Source organism: Tamandua tetradactyla, chromosome 7, assembly GCF_023851605.1.
Source record: "Tamandua tetradactyla isolate mTamTet1 chromosome 7, mTamTet1.pri, whole genome shotgun sequence".
Taxonomy (NCBI): domain Eukaryota; kingdom Metazoa; phylum Chordata; class Mammalia; order Pilosa; family Myrmecophagidae; genus Tamandua; species Tamandua tetradactyla.
Genome location: NC_135333.1, coordinates 37,207,353 through 37,225,136, shown reverse-complemented (window position 1 = coordinate 37,225,136; position 17,784 = coordinate 37,207,353). Strand labels below are relative to the sequence as shown.

The 17,784-nt window shown below is 42.4% G+C and overlaps 1 protein-coding gene across 1 annotated transcript in view; it reads right to left on the bottom strand.

Moving 5' to 3' along the window:
- Positions 1–17,784, bottom strand: part of MPPED1 (metallophosphoesterase domain containing 1) — an 88,341-nt gene that overhangs the window by 27,824 nt on the left and 42,733 nt on the right. The window contains exon 3 of the mRNA XM_077167852.1: positions 16,715–16,940. Within this exon, the coding sequence (XP_077023967.1) occupies positions 16,715–16,940 (226 nt within the window). The remainder of the gene's footprint in view (positions 1–16,714; positions 16,941–17,784) is intronic.

The following is a 17,784-nucleotide window of genomic DNA, read 5'->3' as shown; positions in this document are numbered from 1 at the left end:
TGGCAAAACTGAAGGGAGTGATAGATGTCTCAACAACAATAGTAGAAGACTTCAATACACCACTCTCCTCTATAGATAGAACAACCAGATAGAAGATCAACAAGGAAACAGAGGAGTTAAATAACATGATAAATGAATTCAACCTAATAAATATATATCAGTCATTGTACCCCAAAGCACAAGATTATACATTCTTCTCTTGTGCTCATGGAACATTCTCCAGGATAGATCATATGCTGGGGCACAAAACAGATCCTCATGAATTTAAAAATACTGAAATTATTCAAAACACATTCTCTGATCACAATGGTATGAAAACTAGACAGCTTAGATGAAATGGACAAATTCCTGGAGACACACAAACAAGCTACACTAACTCGGGAAAAAACAGAAGATCTCAACAAACTAATCACAAGTAAGGAGAGTCAATAAGTCATCAAAAATCTTCCTACAAAGAAAAGCCCAGGGCCAGATGGCTTCACAGGGGAATTTTATCAAACATTCCAGAAAGAACTAACACCAATCCTGCTCAAACTTTTCCAAAAAATTGAGGAAAAAGGAACTCTACCTATCTCATTTTATGATGCTAATATCATTTTAATACCCAAACCGGGTAAAGATGCTATAAGAAAGGAAAACTACAGGCCAATCTCCCTAATGAACATAGATGCAAAAATTCTCAACAAAATATTAGCAAATCAAATCCAACAACACATTAAAAGAATTATACACCATGACTGTGCTGGTTTGAAAGGATGTATGTACCCTAGAAAAGCAATGTTTTAATCAAAATCTTATTTCATAAAGGTAGAATAATCCCTATTCAATACTGTACGTTTGAAACTGTAATCAGATCATCTCCCTGGAGGTGTGATTTAATCAAGAGTGGTGTTAAGTTGGATTAGGTGATGGTATGTCTCCACCCATTTGGGTGGGTCTTGATTAGTTTCTGGAGTCCTATAAAAGAGGAAACATTTTGGAGAATGAAAGAGATTCAGAGAGTAGAGCAGAACAACATAGCCATGAGAAGTAGAGTCTACCAGCCACTATCTCTCATTTGGAGATGAAGAAGGAAAATGTTTCCTGGGGAGCTTCATGAAACAGGAAACCAGGAGAAGAAGCTAGCAGATGACGCCGTGTTCGCCATGTGACCTCCCAGATGAGAGAGAAACTCTGACTGTGTTCACCATGTGCCTTCTCACTTGAGAGAGAAACCCTGAACTTCATCGGCCTTCTTGAACCAAGGTATCTTTTCCTGGATGCCTTTGATTGGACATTTCTATAGACTTGTTTTAATTGGGACACTTTCTCAACTTTGGAACTGTAAACTAGAATTTGATTAAATTCCCCTTTCTAAAAGCCATTCTGTTTTTAGTATATTGCATTCTGGCAGCTAGCAAACTAGAACAATGACCAAGTGGGGTTTATACCAGGAATACAAGGATGGTTCAATACAAGAAAATCAATTAATGTAATACAGCACATTAACAAATCAAAAGGGAAAAATCACATGATCATCTCAATTGATGCTGAAAAAGCATTCAACAAAATTCAGCATCCTTTTCTGATAAAAAATACTCCAAAAGATAGGAATCAAAGATTACTACCTCAATATGATAAAGGGAATACATGAAAAGCTGACAGCTAGCATCATACTCAATGGAAGAGACTGAAAGCCTTCCCCCTAAGATAAGGTACAAGACAAGGATGCCCACTGTCACTACTATTATTCAACATTGTGCTAGAAGTTCTAGTTCAAACAATCAGACAGGGCAAAGAAAGAAAAGACATACAAATTGGAAAGGAAGAAGTAAAACTCTCATTATTTGCAGACAATATGATACTATACTTGGAAGATCCTGAGAAACTTACAGCAAAGTTACTTCGGCTAATAAACAAATTCAGCAAGGTGGGGAGATACAAAATTAATGTGCAAAAATCAGTAACATTTCTATACACAAGCAATGAGCCAGCTGAGGAGTTAGGGGGAAAAAATCCATTCAAAAGAGCAACTAAAAGAATCAAATACTTATGAATGAACTTAACTAGGCATGTAAAAGACTTGTACATAGAAAACTACATAACATTGCTAAAAGAAATCAAAGGAGATCTAAATAGGTAGAAAGACATTCCCTGCTCATGGATAAGAAGGCTAAATATAGTTAAGATGTCAATTCTCCCCAAATTGATCTATAGATTCAACACAGTACCAATCAAATTTCCAACAACTTACTTTGGAGATTTGGAAAAGCTAACTACCAAATTCATCTGTAAGGGAAAGAGACCCCAAATAGCTAAAAGCTTCCTAAAAAAGAAGAACAAAGTGGGACAATTAACACTCCCTGACTTTAAACCTTATTATAAAGCCATAGTGGTCAAAACAGCATGGTGCTGGCACAAAGACAGAAGCATTGACCAATGGAATCGAATTGAGAGTGCAGAAATCTATGGTCAACTGATTTTTGACAAGGCCCCTAAATCTTCTGAACTGGGACAAAATAGTCTTTTCAATAATCGGGCATGCAAGAACTGCATATCAATAGCCAAGAAAATGAAAGAAGACCCCTAGCTTACACCCTACACAAAAATTAACTCAAAGTGGATCAAACACCTAAATATAAGAACTAGCACCATAAAGTTTCTAGAAAGCTTCTAGAAGAAAATGTAGGGAAACATCTTCACACCCTAATAATAGGAGGTAGCTTCCTAAACTATACACCCAAACCACAAGCAACAAAAGAAAAACAGATAAATGGGAACTCCTCAAAATCAAATGCTTCTGCACCTCAAAAGACTTTGTCAAAAAGGTGAAGTGGCAGCCAACTCAATAGGAGAAAATATTTTGAAATCACATATCAGACAAAGGTTTGATTTTCTGCATATACAAAGAAATCATACAACTCAACAACAAAAGAATAAAACAATCCAATTATAAAATGTGCCAAAGATAAGAATAGGCATTTTTCTGAAGAGCAAATACAGATGGCTCAAAAGCACATGAAGAGATGCGCATTTTCATTGGCTATAAGGGAAATGCAGATCAAGACTACAATGAGGGGCGGGCCACGGTTGCTCAGCAGGTAAGAGTGCTTGCCTGCCATGCCTGAGGACCCGGGTTCAATTCCTGGTGCCTGCCCATATTAAAAAAAAAAAAAAAGACTACAATGAGATACCACCTCACACCTATAAGAATGGCTGCTATTAAACAAACAGGAAACTATAAATGCTGGAGAGGATGTGGAGAAATTGAGACACTTATGCACTGCCGGTGGAAATGTACAATGGTGCAACCACTATGGAAGACTGTTTGGTGGTTCCTTAGGAAACTAAATATCGAGTTGCCGTATGACCCAGCAATAGCACTACTTGGTATATACCCAGAAGAACTGAAAGCAAAGACACAAACAGACATTTGCACACTGATGTTCATAACAGCATTATTCACAGTAGCCAAAAGATGGAAACAAACCAAATGTTCATCAACAGACGAGTGGATCAACAAAATGTGGTATATACATATGATGGAATATTATGCAGCAGTAAGACAAAATGACATCCTGAAGCACATGACAAGATGGATGAGCCTTGGGGACATAATGCTGAGTGAAATAAGCCAGACAGAAAAGGATAGATACTGTATGATTCCACTTTTATGATCAGCATAAAGGTATAATCAGAGGCTTATAATACAAAATATAGGGAACTTAGACATACATAGAAGCTAGAGATGGGTGAACCGCTAGCTAATGAGGTTGAATTCCAATGTAAGGGAATAGATAGGAGTGAAGGTGGTTCTCTAGTGGGTCTAGAAGTAATATTACCATATTGAAAATGAACACAATTGAAAGGGGTTGCATAGACCTATGTATTCCACTGACTCACACTAGAAATATGAATGAGTTCTCGTAGGAATTACTTCAAAGATATGATTCTTGTACAAAGAGTGTTTAAGTCCAGTGTACAGGTGGAAAACTGCTCTTACGTGCTATGAGCTATGTTTAAAAGGAAACCATCAGCACTACCACAGCAACAGCAGAGGTAAATAATGGGGGGAGGGACAAGAGTTAAGAGGAGATTTAGATTTCCTATTTGGTGAGGGTGTATTTATTGGTTTTCTTTCTCTTGGGAACAATGAAATTATCTAAAATTGAGAATGTTGATGAACTGTGGACTTTGGTCCCTCTACATGATGCCCGATGAATGCAGGTGGCTGAAGGATGCACTGATGGAGAAGTAGAATGATGAACAATGATGTATACTTATGAACGAAGGCTGTGCTGCTACAAAAAGGAACAAAGTCGTGAGACATAACAATGTGATTGAACATGTGGGACATTTGGTGAGACAAAATAAGCCAGAAACAAAAAAACAACAACGGTACAGTCACCTTTTGAAAATGCTTATAAGAAAATGGCCTAGATTGTAAGCTTTTAGAGCAGACACATTAAATCCAGAGTGGTGATTATTATTTCTGGATTTTGAGAGGCTGTTTTATATAACCTGATATTTAGAGATAAGAACAGAGCCAAACAGGTTGCGGTTAAAGTAATTCAGAACACAGGGGTAAGGAAGACAGTGTCTATATTTTAGAATCACACATACTCTTTGAGATCAATGGAAGAAAAGTTTATTTGATCTGGAACTGAAATTTTCTGTACTGCATAATCTAATTCAACCTATCTGTATAGCTCATTTGAACAACTGAAATCCAGGAAGCACAGAAAAAGAAAGAGGTCCTTTAATCCTGTGTAGATTATTGCAAAGTCTGGAAACATCCTAGAGTATATTCAGCAGATAATAAAAAAGTATTGGCAAAGTCCCCCGAGCAAGGGGAGAAAGACTATGAACTATTAAACCTTAGCATCAGGGAATTCCCTGATACAATGTAAAACCTTAGGGACACCCAAATCAATAGGCCACGCCCTTGATCATGAGACTTACTCTTGTGAAGCTTAGGTAGGTAGTGGAGAAGCTTAGACTACCTATATGCATGCCTAGGAGTTACTTCTGGAGGACCTCTGTTGTTGCTCAGATGTGGCCTCAGTCTCTATAAACCCAATTCTGTATGTGAAATTATTACCCTCTCCCTTATGTGGGACATGACATCCAGGGGTGAAAGTCTCCCTGGCAAGGTGGGAGATGACTCCCAGGGATGAATCTAGACCTGGCACCATGGGATCAACAATTACATCCTGACCAAAAGGGACCCACCTGGAGGTTGCTCTTACACAAGCTTCAGGTAGACCTTGCTACTCATCATAACCTGCTAACCCCCAACCAGGACCATTCCACCCAATCCTAAAGAACACCCAGGGCAATATATAAGATTCCACAAGGGTTCCAGGCACTAGAGTAACTTTCCAGAAACCTACAACCTCCAGATGGGTCTCTGGTCCAGATAAGTCCTAAAACCTTAGCCCAGCCTCTCCAGACCATCAGACAGTTCCATCTTCCTGCCCCATATTAATGACAGACCCTTCCAATATCAAAAATTTAGAATTGCCATAGCCGAAACAACTCCAAAGAGAGGCATGGAAAGGTCAAAGGTAAAGGTGGAATTATAACATAGAAGATAGGATTTAACAAATGAATATGAATGCTGAATCATTAAATTGATATCTCTTTCAGTCTCCAGCATCTTAGAGCAGCTAGAAGTAAAAACCTAAATTTGTGAAACTGTAACCCATGTCAAAGTCTGAAATATGTTCTACAACTAATTGTGGGGCTGTGCTTTGAAATTTATAGCTTTTTTGTATATATGTTATTGTACACCAAAAAAAGAAGGAAAAAAAAGTTGACTGTTGAAGATAAAAAAGTATTTAAGCCCTCTAGTTTCTTATATTCTGGAGCAGCCAGAAGGAAAAATAGGAGAGGATCGTACAGTAGCCCATGAGAAACTCTGGGATCTGTCCTGTAACTACTTGTTGAAGAGTGCTTTGAAAACTATTGCTTTTTTATTTCTTTGCTTTGTATATATTGCTATATTATACAATAAAAAAAGTTTTAAAAAAAAAAGATACCAGGTCCTAATCCCTGGGACCCATGAATGTGACGTTATGTGGCAAAAGAAACAATGCAGATGTGACCACATTGAGGATCTCGAAATGGGGGATTATCCTGGGTTATCCAGGTGGCCCCAAATGTATTCACAGGCCCCTTTATAATAAAAGAGGGCGGTGGAGGGTTAGACTACAGCTGAAGAAGGCACTGCAATGGCAAAAGCAGAGAGAGATCTGAAGATATGACTGCTGGTTTGGAACATGAAAAGAGACCATGAGCCAAGAAATGCAGAGAATGCAGCCTTAGAAACCGGAAAGAATAAGGAATGGGTTCCCTGCCGGATCCCCTTGAAGGCACCAGCCCTGCCAACACCTCCATTTGAGCCCACTGGGGCTGATTTTGGACTTCTGGCTGCCAGGACTATATGAGAATAACTCTGTGTGGTTTTAAGCCACCAAGTCTGTCGTTTGTTTCAGCAGCAACAGGAAATAATAACAGAAGGCAAAAAGGGGTGATGGGGACTGTGGCGAATGAGATGAAATCCAGAGTGGAGCCACTGCTCCCCCACCCCTCGTGGGGACACTGCCATGTGCTCCCACTTCTTAGAGAATCTGGAAATCTGAACTTTCTGGTTTAAAAAAACACCCCTCAAGCCAAGCAGAGCACAGCCTTGAGCTGCATTTCTTCTGATTCTGAGCAATCCTTTTTTGGAACACTGAACATTATGTGGGCTCAGGAATCAAGCAGGTGGAGATTCCTCTCAAGTTCTGTCCCTTCTTGCTGGGATGTTTCATTCCTTGGGGCCACATTTCTCCTTCAGGTCAAGGAGAGGCCTCCTCTGCAGGCAATGACGTCAGGCCTAAGAAATGTCTCGCACAAGGGCCTGGTGCTTGGGTCCGTCCTGCTTTCTCTGCCGAAGGGAACTCCATGCCTCTTTTGGACGCAGGTGAAATACCACCTCTGGCAGGGAGCCCTCCTGGATTTCACCAATCCTTCCTCTCCCTTACCCTATGACCTCTCACACTTTGCAGTCCAGGCCCAGGCCCGGTGTGGCATGGGGTAAGTGTGTGTGCATCTCTCTGGGAGAACACATAAGGGGATGAAGGAAAAAGCCAGAGCAACTGGTGGGTCACACATGGAGCAGTCAGACCACCACAAGGCTGAAAGTGATCACACTTGAGCCTCAGGCACGCTGCAATGACAAGACACAGGACTTGGCATCTGGCAGCAGAGGGGTTTCTGGACCTCAGGACCAAACCAACAAGAGTTTGATTGTGCAGGCCCCATGCTAAGCTGAGCCCAGCTGACTGTGACAACTGCCCTCTGGAGGAGGCAAGCTGTCACTCCCATTTTACAGAGGAGGAGATTGAGGCACTAAGTGATTAAGTGGCTTGCCCAGGGCACACAACTAAGAAGAGGTAAGGCCAGAATTGGAGCCCAGGCAATTTGGTTCCAAAGCCACACTCTTAACCTTTACAAAATAGAACTTTCAAATAAAGGTTTTGCTTGTACGATAAACCACCAAGCAAAGAGATCCGGTCCAAATTCTCTGCTTGGCCCTTGACGCCTTACACATCTGACCCTACTTGACCACAGCCTCCTAACACATGCCTTGCACACTGCTGGCAGCTCTCTGGGAGGGACCAGGAGCAGGCCTGTGTGGGCGGTCACTGGGAGACATTCAGCTCACACCCCCAGGGGCAGGAGGCTGCATAGGTGACCTTCTCCCTTACACTAAGCCTGGCCAGAGGTATTCCTAAATGGAAAAAGTCCAGACCGGTACCCGTAGGCTTAAAGTTTGGTCAAGCCACTTCTGTCTCTGAGCCTTCGTTTTCTCATCTATAAATGAAGAGGTTTGAAAAGATGGTCTCTAGATACTCTCCAGTCTGGGCATTCTGAGCCAAAGGTATCACCCCTGGGAGGCACAGGCCCTGAGGATCAGGCGTGGAGGAACAACAACTCACAGAAGGGAAGGGGCCTTGGCTCCCCATGCCAAGCCCGTACCTCCATCACTGGAACTGCTTCTCCTGCAACTGAAAAGGCTGCCAGGGCCAGGCAGAGGAAAATGGCCTGAGCTGGAGATCAGGACCCATGCCAGTTCTAGTCCTGCCTCTGAATCATTGAGGACTGTGGAAATCAAGCCCCTCCCTGAGCCTCAGTTTCCCCATCTACAAAACAGACCTTGCGCTTCTTTAAGGTCACTTCCAGGCCCTAATAGACTCTCCCTGACATGGTCCATGAGAGATGCCCCAAGCCACACAGCTACTTAGGAATCTGGCCTGGGAATGCCCTCTACCTCCTGCGCACAGCTCTGAACAGACAAAAGAAGGGATGGATGCCAGATTACTGGCCAGGTTACTGGAAACATTGAATGGTCGTGATTGTTCCATTCTGCACAGACATTCTTTGCCCTGCATTCACTTGGAGATTGCTGGAAAGAATCTTAAAGACAGCTTGAGTTCATCATCTTTCAAACACAGTTGTGGCAGATTGCATAACAGGTCCAAACACCTAGGTCTTGATCCCTGGAACCTATAAATGTTGTTGTATATGGCAAAAGGGACTTTTAGATGAGAGATTAACCTGGATTATCTGGGTAGGGCCAATGGCATCATAAGGGCCCTCAAAAGAGGGAGGCAGGAGGGTCAGAGCCAGGGACGGAGAGGTGATAGGATGACAAACACAGACGAAAGACAATATGAAGACGGAAGCAGAGCTCTGTATGGCGCAGCCTGAGCAAGGAATGCAAAGGGTCTCAAGAAGCTGGAAACAAACTCTCCTCTAGAACCTTCAGAAGGAACCAGCCCTGTGACAGCTGGACTTTAACCCACTGAGGTTGATCTGGGGCTCCAGAGCTGTACGATGCTAACTAAATGTGCATTGTTTAAGCCACTACATTTGTGACAATTTGCTACAGCAGTCATAGGAAACCTACAGATTACCTTGGCCACAGAATACTTTGAAGGAGAAGGTGGAATCAAGCCCATGTAAATGAGCTGCTCATTGTCTGACACTGAACACTGAAGAGTTGTCCAGTAAATGTGAGTCTACGTGAGGCGAGGCTCATTTCAAAGCTGAAAAAGTCAAGGACCAAAGTTACAGTTGGATTCTATCCCAAGGGTTTTCATGTTCTACCCAAAGTCGCCATTCAGAAATGATTTTGACTCTTTTCTTCCCCTTTGGAAGTCACTCCATTCTGCTTTTCTGTCCAGATAAAAAGCTAAGTCTCGGGGCTTGTTCATATTGATCCTCATTCCTAAGGACTCCCCATTCCCTGAAATATAACAAAGAAATCATTATTCCTGCAGAACTGGGGGCAAGTCACTCATTCCAACTACCGAACACAGCCATAATTCATAGAACAAAGGTATTTTGTCAGGTGTCAGTGAGAATGCAAACTGCAGAAGGAACGTTTCATGATACAGTGCACAGCAAGTTAAATTGTTCCTAATTCCTGGGCAACCAGATCGTGGAGACAATCTCTAATCTTATTTGCCATTAGTAAATGCAAAACCTCTTTCTAGGTTAGTTTATCTGAGAAAAATAACCCACTGATAAGCGCTAACTTCCAGAAGGAGTGGCGTGGAATCATATTCTCTAAAAGGGTGCTTGCTCATTCTCTGAGGTGGTATATACAGACCATGCTGTGGGGTCAGAAGTGGATTTTCCCCCAAGAAAATAAAGATTGAGATTCCAATTTAAAATGCCACCGGGCAGCTTCTGGTCAACCAAAATGGCAGCTCCAGGGAGCTGTTCCCCCAGAGAATCTTTGAACAACTAGCAAAAGACAGAGCCATCTTCCTCAAACTCCAGAAAACAGTTAAAGGGTTATAGTAACTAAGAAGGTGCTGAATCAAGAAAACACAGCTCCTGATGTCCTCACTGGCCCCACGACCAACCCCTCTCCGTGCTCTCATTGTAAGTCCCCAGTTCAGTTCCGGAGGAAACAGAGTTAAAAAAAAAAAAAAAAAAAAACATGAAAAGATCTCAACATTGTTAGCCAGTAGGGAACTGCAAATCAAAACCGCACTGAGAGAAAAAAAGCAAAAACAAACAAATAAACCAAAACTGCACTGAGATACTATTTCACACCCACTAGAATAGCTACTATTTTTTTAAAAAAAGAGATATAGCAAGTATTGGAAAGGAAGTAGAGAGTTAGAAACATTCATTCATTGTTGTTAGGAATGTAAAATGGTGCACCCACTGTGGAGGACAGCCTGGCAGTCCCTCAGAAAGTTAAGTATAGAGATGACCCTGCAATCCCACTTCTAGGTATATATACCCAAAAGAATGGAAAGCAGGGACTAGAACAGATATTTGTACACTAAAGTTCACAGCAGCATTGTTCAGAAATACCAAGAGATGGAAGCAACCCAAGTATCCATCAACCAATCAATGGATAAACAAATGTGATATATACACACACAATGGAATATTACTCAGCCATAAAAATGAATGGAAGTGGCTCAGCAGGCAAGAACGCTTGCCTGCCATGCCAGAGGACCCAGGCTCGATTCCCGGTGCCTGTCCATGTATAACAATAAAATAAAATAAAATAAATGAAGTACTGATACATGCAATAACATGGATGAATTCTGAAAATGAACTCATGTTGAGTGAAATAAGCCAGACACAAAAGGACACATATTGTATGATCTCTCTGACATGAAATTATTAGAATAAGCAAATTTAGAAAGCCAAAAACTAAAATGTAAGTTACCAGGGGCTGGGATGGGGGTAGGGAATGAGGAGTTAATGTTTAATTGGTTCAGAATTTAAGTTTGGAGTGATGGGATAGTTTGGGTAATGGATGGTGGTGATGGTAGCACAGTATTGTGACTGAGAGAACACCACTGAATTATACAGTTGAATATGGTTAAAAGAGGAAATGTTAGGTTTGTATATTGTTACTAGGATAAAGACTTTTTAACCAACCATAATTCTACACAACACAGTGAATCCTAATGTAAGCTACGGATTATAGTTAATAGTATAATAATGTTTCATCAAGTGTAACAAAGTTACCACACTAATGCAAAGTGTGAACAATAGGGAAAACTATGTGGGGGTGGGTGGGCTATATAAAAACTCTGAACTTTCTGCATGAGTTTCCTTAACCTATGACTTCTCTAATAAAAGGAAAATTTTTTAGAAGAGGAAAATAAAATTAAATAACCATCACGAAAGCAGTCCCTGCTGCAACCTTGCCCAATTTCCAATGGAAATACCTATGGAAATGCAGGAATAAAGAAAAGTCTTAGGAAGACAAAAATCAAAGGCTGATGTCAGCCTGTGAACAGACTGCCATGGGTGGACGGGCTTTGGTGAACATATGGTGGAAACCAAGGCCTGAGATGGTGCTATGCACTCCATAAGCACCCAGGTTACAGCTCCAAGACGGGTTCTGAGCGCCCCAGGTGAGCAGTCGGCTGCGAAGGCCAGTTACCTGTCCGGGGGTGAACACAGCAATACAGAAACACGGTCCATACAAAGGAGAGGGGCCAGCTGACACGAAGGCTGGTGTGAGGCAGGCCTCTGACGCAATCAGAGCTGATCCCCAGTGCCTGAAATGATCCCTGGTACATGGAAGGCACTGGGAAGTCTTGTTTTGAATGAACAACTGAGTGAGAAAATCTGCTCATAGGACCATTATAGAAAGCTCTTAGACAGCCCTTGGTGTCAGCTGTATGACCTTGGCAGGCACCTCAACTCCTCTGCCCTCACTTCTGCTCTGTAAAATGGGGCCCACCTCATAGGGCTGACAACTGAATGGGTGAATATCCATAGCATAGTCAGCTCGGTGTCTAGAATAGAATATGAGTTTCCTTAAATTTTTGCTATTGTCACTTCTTATCCTTGATCAGACACTCATATGAAACAACACTAGGCCATTTTGTAAAATCCTTATGAAATGAAAAAACACACAGATGAGACAGAAAAAGAGTTGGGGAAATAAGGAAGTGTTACAAGGAAGCAAATCATACAGTATCAGGGAGAAAATCCACACTGAAGCAGAAGCCCCAAGAGATGGCAGGAGCTGAGAGAGCCGGAAGACACTAAACAGAACCAGAGACAACACAGACAGAGACACTGGGAGATGCAGAAAGAAAATGCCCCCAGGGAAGCTGTTTGAAACCAGAAGCCAAAGGACCAGCATTTGCCTGACAGATGCCTTCCAGCAGACAGAGGTTTTCCGGATGACATCGGCCTTTCTTGAGTCAAGGTATCCCTCTTTGGATGCCTTAGTTTGGATGTTTTCATAGCCATAGAACTGTAAACTTATAACTTAATAAATCCCCTTAAAAAGCCAACCCATATCTGGTATATAGCATTCTGGCAACATTAGCAAACTAAAACAACTGACATGTAAATTATGCCTGAGTTTAAAATATAAGGAGAAGGTGGTGCAATGGTAGCTAAGTGGCAGAATTCTCACCTGCCATGCTGGAGACATGGGTTTGATTCCCGGAGCCTGCCCATGCCAAAAAAAACTCTCTCTCTCTCTCTCTCATATAATAATTTAAAAAAATAGTACTGGTGGCCGTAAAGTACAGAATTGACACTGGAGAAAATAAGATTTTTCAAGTGAAGAACAAAATCAGGAAGCTTTACTCAGAATGTCAAGATACCAAGCTAAAGGATGCAGCAGGAATGACCAGAAGAAAGGAGAGACAGAATAGAGGTAAAACAAAACATAAATATACTCGAGGGAAAAAAAAAGAACTACGACAAAAGTGTTAATGAAACCTAACTGAAGATAATTTCATGGGTGAACATATACATTTTTATTTATTTATTTATTTATTTATTTATTTATTTATTTATTTGCATGGGCAGGTACCGGGATACAAACCCACATCTCCAGCGTGGCAGGCGAGAACTCTGCCTGCTGAGCCACCGTGGCCCACCTGAACATGCAGATTTTTAACAGTTCACTACATAAGGAAAATTTAATGAAGGACCCAAAGCTTAAACATCTTGGCAAAATTTTTGAGCTATAGAGATAAAGGAAAAATATCTATAAAATCCAAGAAATAACACACACAGAGAGACACACACTCCACACAAGCAAGATCTAACAATGAAAGCAAAAATAATAATCAGGTTATCTACATTAAAACAAATGTCAGGACGACCTTAGATTTTTCTTCTGCCAGCAATAAATCCCAGAGCACTACGGAGAAATATCTGGAGAATTTAGAAGGAAAAAGGTTGTGAAGCAAAATTTCAGCCCAGACAAGTTGTTTGTGACTTTTAATGATAGAAAGAAAATTTCATTTAAGTGAAGTTTTAGAAAACATACCATGGCATTCCCTACTTAAAAAATTACTTGATGTACAGTATGTGAATATATCTCAATAAAACTGCATTAAAAAATTACCTAATGAAATATCCCAGATGTTAAAGGATAGGAAAAATTTAAAGAATTCAGTAAAAACCATGGTCAAGAATACAAATTCTAGTAGGAATAACTGAAAATTATTAAAGATAGAATTAAATCTAAAATCTGACCATTATATTTTTGAAAGAAAATATGTATTATATGAAAATGTTATTGAACAGTATTCTCAGGTCAAAGGCCTAAGATTATTGTACAAAAAAAAATCAAGAAATGGAAGAAAGAGTAAAATTTGGCTAAATTAATTTCTTTCTTTTACATGGAGAAGAATTAAAACACTAATTTTTTACTTTCATAATTAGAGAAATGTAAGCTGAAATGTTTTTATGAACTGAAAAACAATGACCAGTAAAATTTATAAGCATGGTATGCCTTCCAAATTGCCAGGGGAAAAAAAAGATAACACAAGCAAATATTGTTGAAATAGTAAAAGAGAAAAAAATGAAAGGTACAGACAGTATAAAACATGATGAGAAAAGAACAAGCATACAAGTTATGACAATAAATACAAATGGAACAAGTTCCCCTATTAATAGACAAGGACTCATATTAGGTCAAAAACAAAAATGAATTGCCTATTGCTTAAAAAGTACTTAAAGAAAATTATATGTGGATTTTTTTTTAATGATGGGCAAACGTTTACTGGAAAAAAAAAATAGAAAAATGAAGTTGGAACAAACAGGGGGCTGCGTGATTCTCCCAGATGGAAAGACCACATTATTAAGAAGATGACTTTTTCTAACATTTATATACAGTTTTATCCTAATGTTAATTAAAATCTCAGTGAGATTTGGGGGAAATTAACAAACTAAATCTAAAGTTCTGGAAGAATAAGCAAGCGAATAATTCTCTAATGAATTTTTGAAAGAGTAGGGGGCATGCAGCATATCACATATTGAAGCATAAAGCTACAATAATGTTAACTGGGATAGAGAGATAATAAATGATAATGTATATAAAATGATAAAGCATTAAAAATATGTTACAAAATAAAGGAATCATCACAAAGCCATGCAGAAAAAAACGGATTATTTGCAAATGATGCCAGAGAAACTGGCCATGAATTTAGATTCTTAGCTCATATCTTGCTCTAGAATTAATAAATAAAAGACTACCACTTGCAACAAAAACACAGAAGGAATGTATAATTGATCTCAAGATGGCAAGACTCTCTTCACGTAAAAGTATAAGACAAAATCATAAGGGAAAGATGGACGGATTTCACTATCAAAGAATTAAAAATTCCCCAAAGGAGAGTACAAAATCTAAAATAAAAATAAGAAGCTATAACAACATATTCACAACAAACATGAGAATAGCTCATACTGTTTTTACAGAAAGAACTACAAAAGGAACAATGGCCAAAAGACACCAACAAATAATTCACAAATGGAAGAAAAACAAATATCCAAGTAAAAACAATGATGAACATGCCCAGTAATTGGGGAATTAAAATTAAAACAATAAGATAACAGCTCTCACACATGGCTGGTACCTGTTTAGGCTGTCACAGCCTCTCTGAAAAAGCAAGAGGCTGCATCTACGGAAACTGACCCTACACTGGCCCTGAGTCCCAGCAATCCCACCCCCTGGGTGTCCACCCAAAGACACATATGAGAATTTTCATAGCAGCACTATTGGTGGCATCCAAACAACCGAATGGACAAATATGGTAGAACATATGATGGACAAATGGACTATGGCTACAAACGACGATATGGCTGAATTTCACAAAAAGACAGAGGGGCAAGAGATCTTTCAAAACGCTGGTTCATTCAGCTGTGAAACTTCGCTGAGTTGTGCACAGAAATTGTGAACTGCTATATATTTTAATACAAAACATACCACGGTGGGGAAAGCAGGAAGGGAGGACGGACAATAAGATTCTGTTTTCAGCCCTTACATTGGCACTTCTTTTTGCGTTTTTTGTTTGTTTGGCACTTCTTTTTTAATGATCATACTCAGTGTTTAGGAAGTTCTCGTTGTTGCAATATTAGCTTGAAAAACAGGATGCAAAACTTTGTAAGTAGCAAGGCTTAGTCTAGTTTTATGTTAGATGGCAGATGGATGGATAACTGGAGAGACAGACAGACAGAAAGAGAGAGGAATGTGGACAGACAGATGGACTGACAGGAAAAAAAAAAGGCAGGAAAAATATCAAAATCTAAACAGTCACTCTTTCTGGCTGGTGGGTAATCTTGTAATTTGGGAACTCGGGATTTGTATGGCAAGGGGGCATGGGAGACAATGGCGATTGAGTATCTACTGTGTGCCGGGCATCATGCTCCATAAATGCCCGTTCGTTAATGACTGAGTGAATGAATGAATGGATAAATGAATGGATGGATGACTCTGCGGTGGCCCTGGGATAGGAGAGCATGGTGTTTGCATCTCTGTGACCTGGGTGAGTCTCCAGGGTTGACGGCCCTGGTGTCCCCAAGTTGAGCGCCTCTGCGCATGGGGGGCCCATCATCTTAGAGCCAACCCCCCTCCTGGCCACTCCCTGGGAGCCCACACCCCGGGGGAGATGCAGCAGCAAACAGGAAAGGTGGGCGCTGGTGGGGGATGCTGCATGGCGAGCCGCAGCCTGAGTGGGTGGCCACGCCCTGGAGAAGTCACAGGCCTGCAGAGCCGCTCATGGCCCAGGCTGGACAACAACAGGTCATGCCTCTGCACAGTGTCTCTGCCTGGCTCAAAGGCCCCCATCCCGGGGCTACTCACCTAATGGCTTCTCTCCAGATGCCACTGCCCCATGAGTGGGCCTCCCGGGCCCTGGCGGCACGCTGCCCGTCACAGAGGGCAGCAATGATCCCACTCACCTCCACTGCAACCTGGGCAGGTGGGCTCAGGGATGAGGCCTGGCTCCTGGGTCGCCAGCGGGGAATAGGGCTCTCCCTGTCATTGTTTTCAGCAGCCGCCATTTATATACAGTAAACCACATTCAGGCTTTCCATGAAAATTCCAGTATCAACTGTCACTTCCCTGCCTATGTGTCCTTTAGATTCCTAGCACCATACAAAAACAGGTGCAAGCAGAGTTTCAGGGCTAGGTAGCCAGGGTTTGAACGCTGGCTCTCCTCCTTCCTGGCTGTGTGACTTTTGGCAAGGCTCTTGCCCTCTCTGTGCCTCATTCCCTCACCTGCAAAATGGGGATAATAGCAGTACCTGCGTGTGTGTGTGCAAACTATAGTGCAGAGCTGGTGTTACTGTTCTCCAGTTGGATATGCGAAACTGAGGTTCAAGATGTAGTGACCTGCCTGGGGTGACCAGAGCTCCCCACGCCCCCACCCCTCAATCCTTGCGAGGCACTCACCACGGGGAACCGTAGATCCTGAAGCCCCGCACAGTGACCTCCGAGTCCTGCAGGTAGAGGCAGTTGGTGAGCAGCGACTGCACGTTCTCGTAGTTCTCGGGCTTCAGCTTGGACACGGATGGGAAGTAGTAGAAGTCCTGCTTGATGAGGTCGGCCATGAACTCCTGGTCGAAGGTCAGCTCGTGGTTGCCAGCGATCACGATCTTGTACTCGTATGGCAGGCTGCCTGCGGGCCGGACAGACAGACACACAACGGGCCACTGTCGGCCCTGCCCGAAGCCACGGCCTGGCCGAGGGAGGGGTGGCGGGTGGGAGGGTGGGGTGGGGGAATGCAGCAGCCCAGGCACCAGGGCCCCTGCTGAGTGGGTGGGAAGGGGCTGGCAGGGTCACGCGCCCGCAGGCCAGCTTCCCCCGGGCCTCGGAGCTGCAGCCTACCCCGGATGGCCTAGAACCCAGGGCCTCTCAGCCCCCACTCCTCAGGTCTATCCCAGGTCTCCCCTGGGAAAGGAGACTCATCGGGGACCCCCAGCCCTCGCTCTCCCCAGCCTCATTGTCCAGGCTCCCAAACCATTGGGTGTCCAGACTCTGAAATCTCCAAAGGGAACTGCAAGGTCTCTGCAGGGCCCATCTGAAACCTGTGGGTTACAATATGCCCTCACCCCAACCGCATGTCATTCAACATCACAGCAAAGTCTGCATGGACTCAAAATAAAAATGGACATGTGTCCCATACATTGAACTGAACTGATCATATATTAAACTGTTGGCAAAATCCTGGACAACCTATCTAAGCTGCACCTTTTCTCCTTTCCTCTGCTGGGGTTCTGCTTTGCAGGCGTCTGGAGCAGGTGTGTGCACTGCCTCCCGGGGATCCGGCCGGGGGATGGGTGCTCCGACAGTCACCTGGCAGGGCCTTGCTCTCTGCAAGCCCAAGGCTCCCGCAGCTTCTGGGACTCAGGAGACCGCCAGCTGCCCTGTCCCCCGCTCCACCTGAGAGCCCGATTGGGGCCCTGATCCCCAACCCCAATCAGCCCCCATGGTTAGGTCACAGTGCACCTGGACAGAGTCGG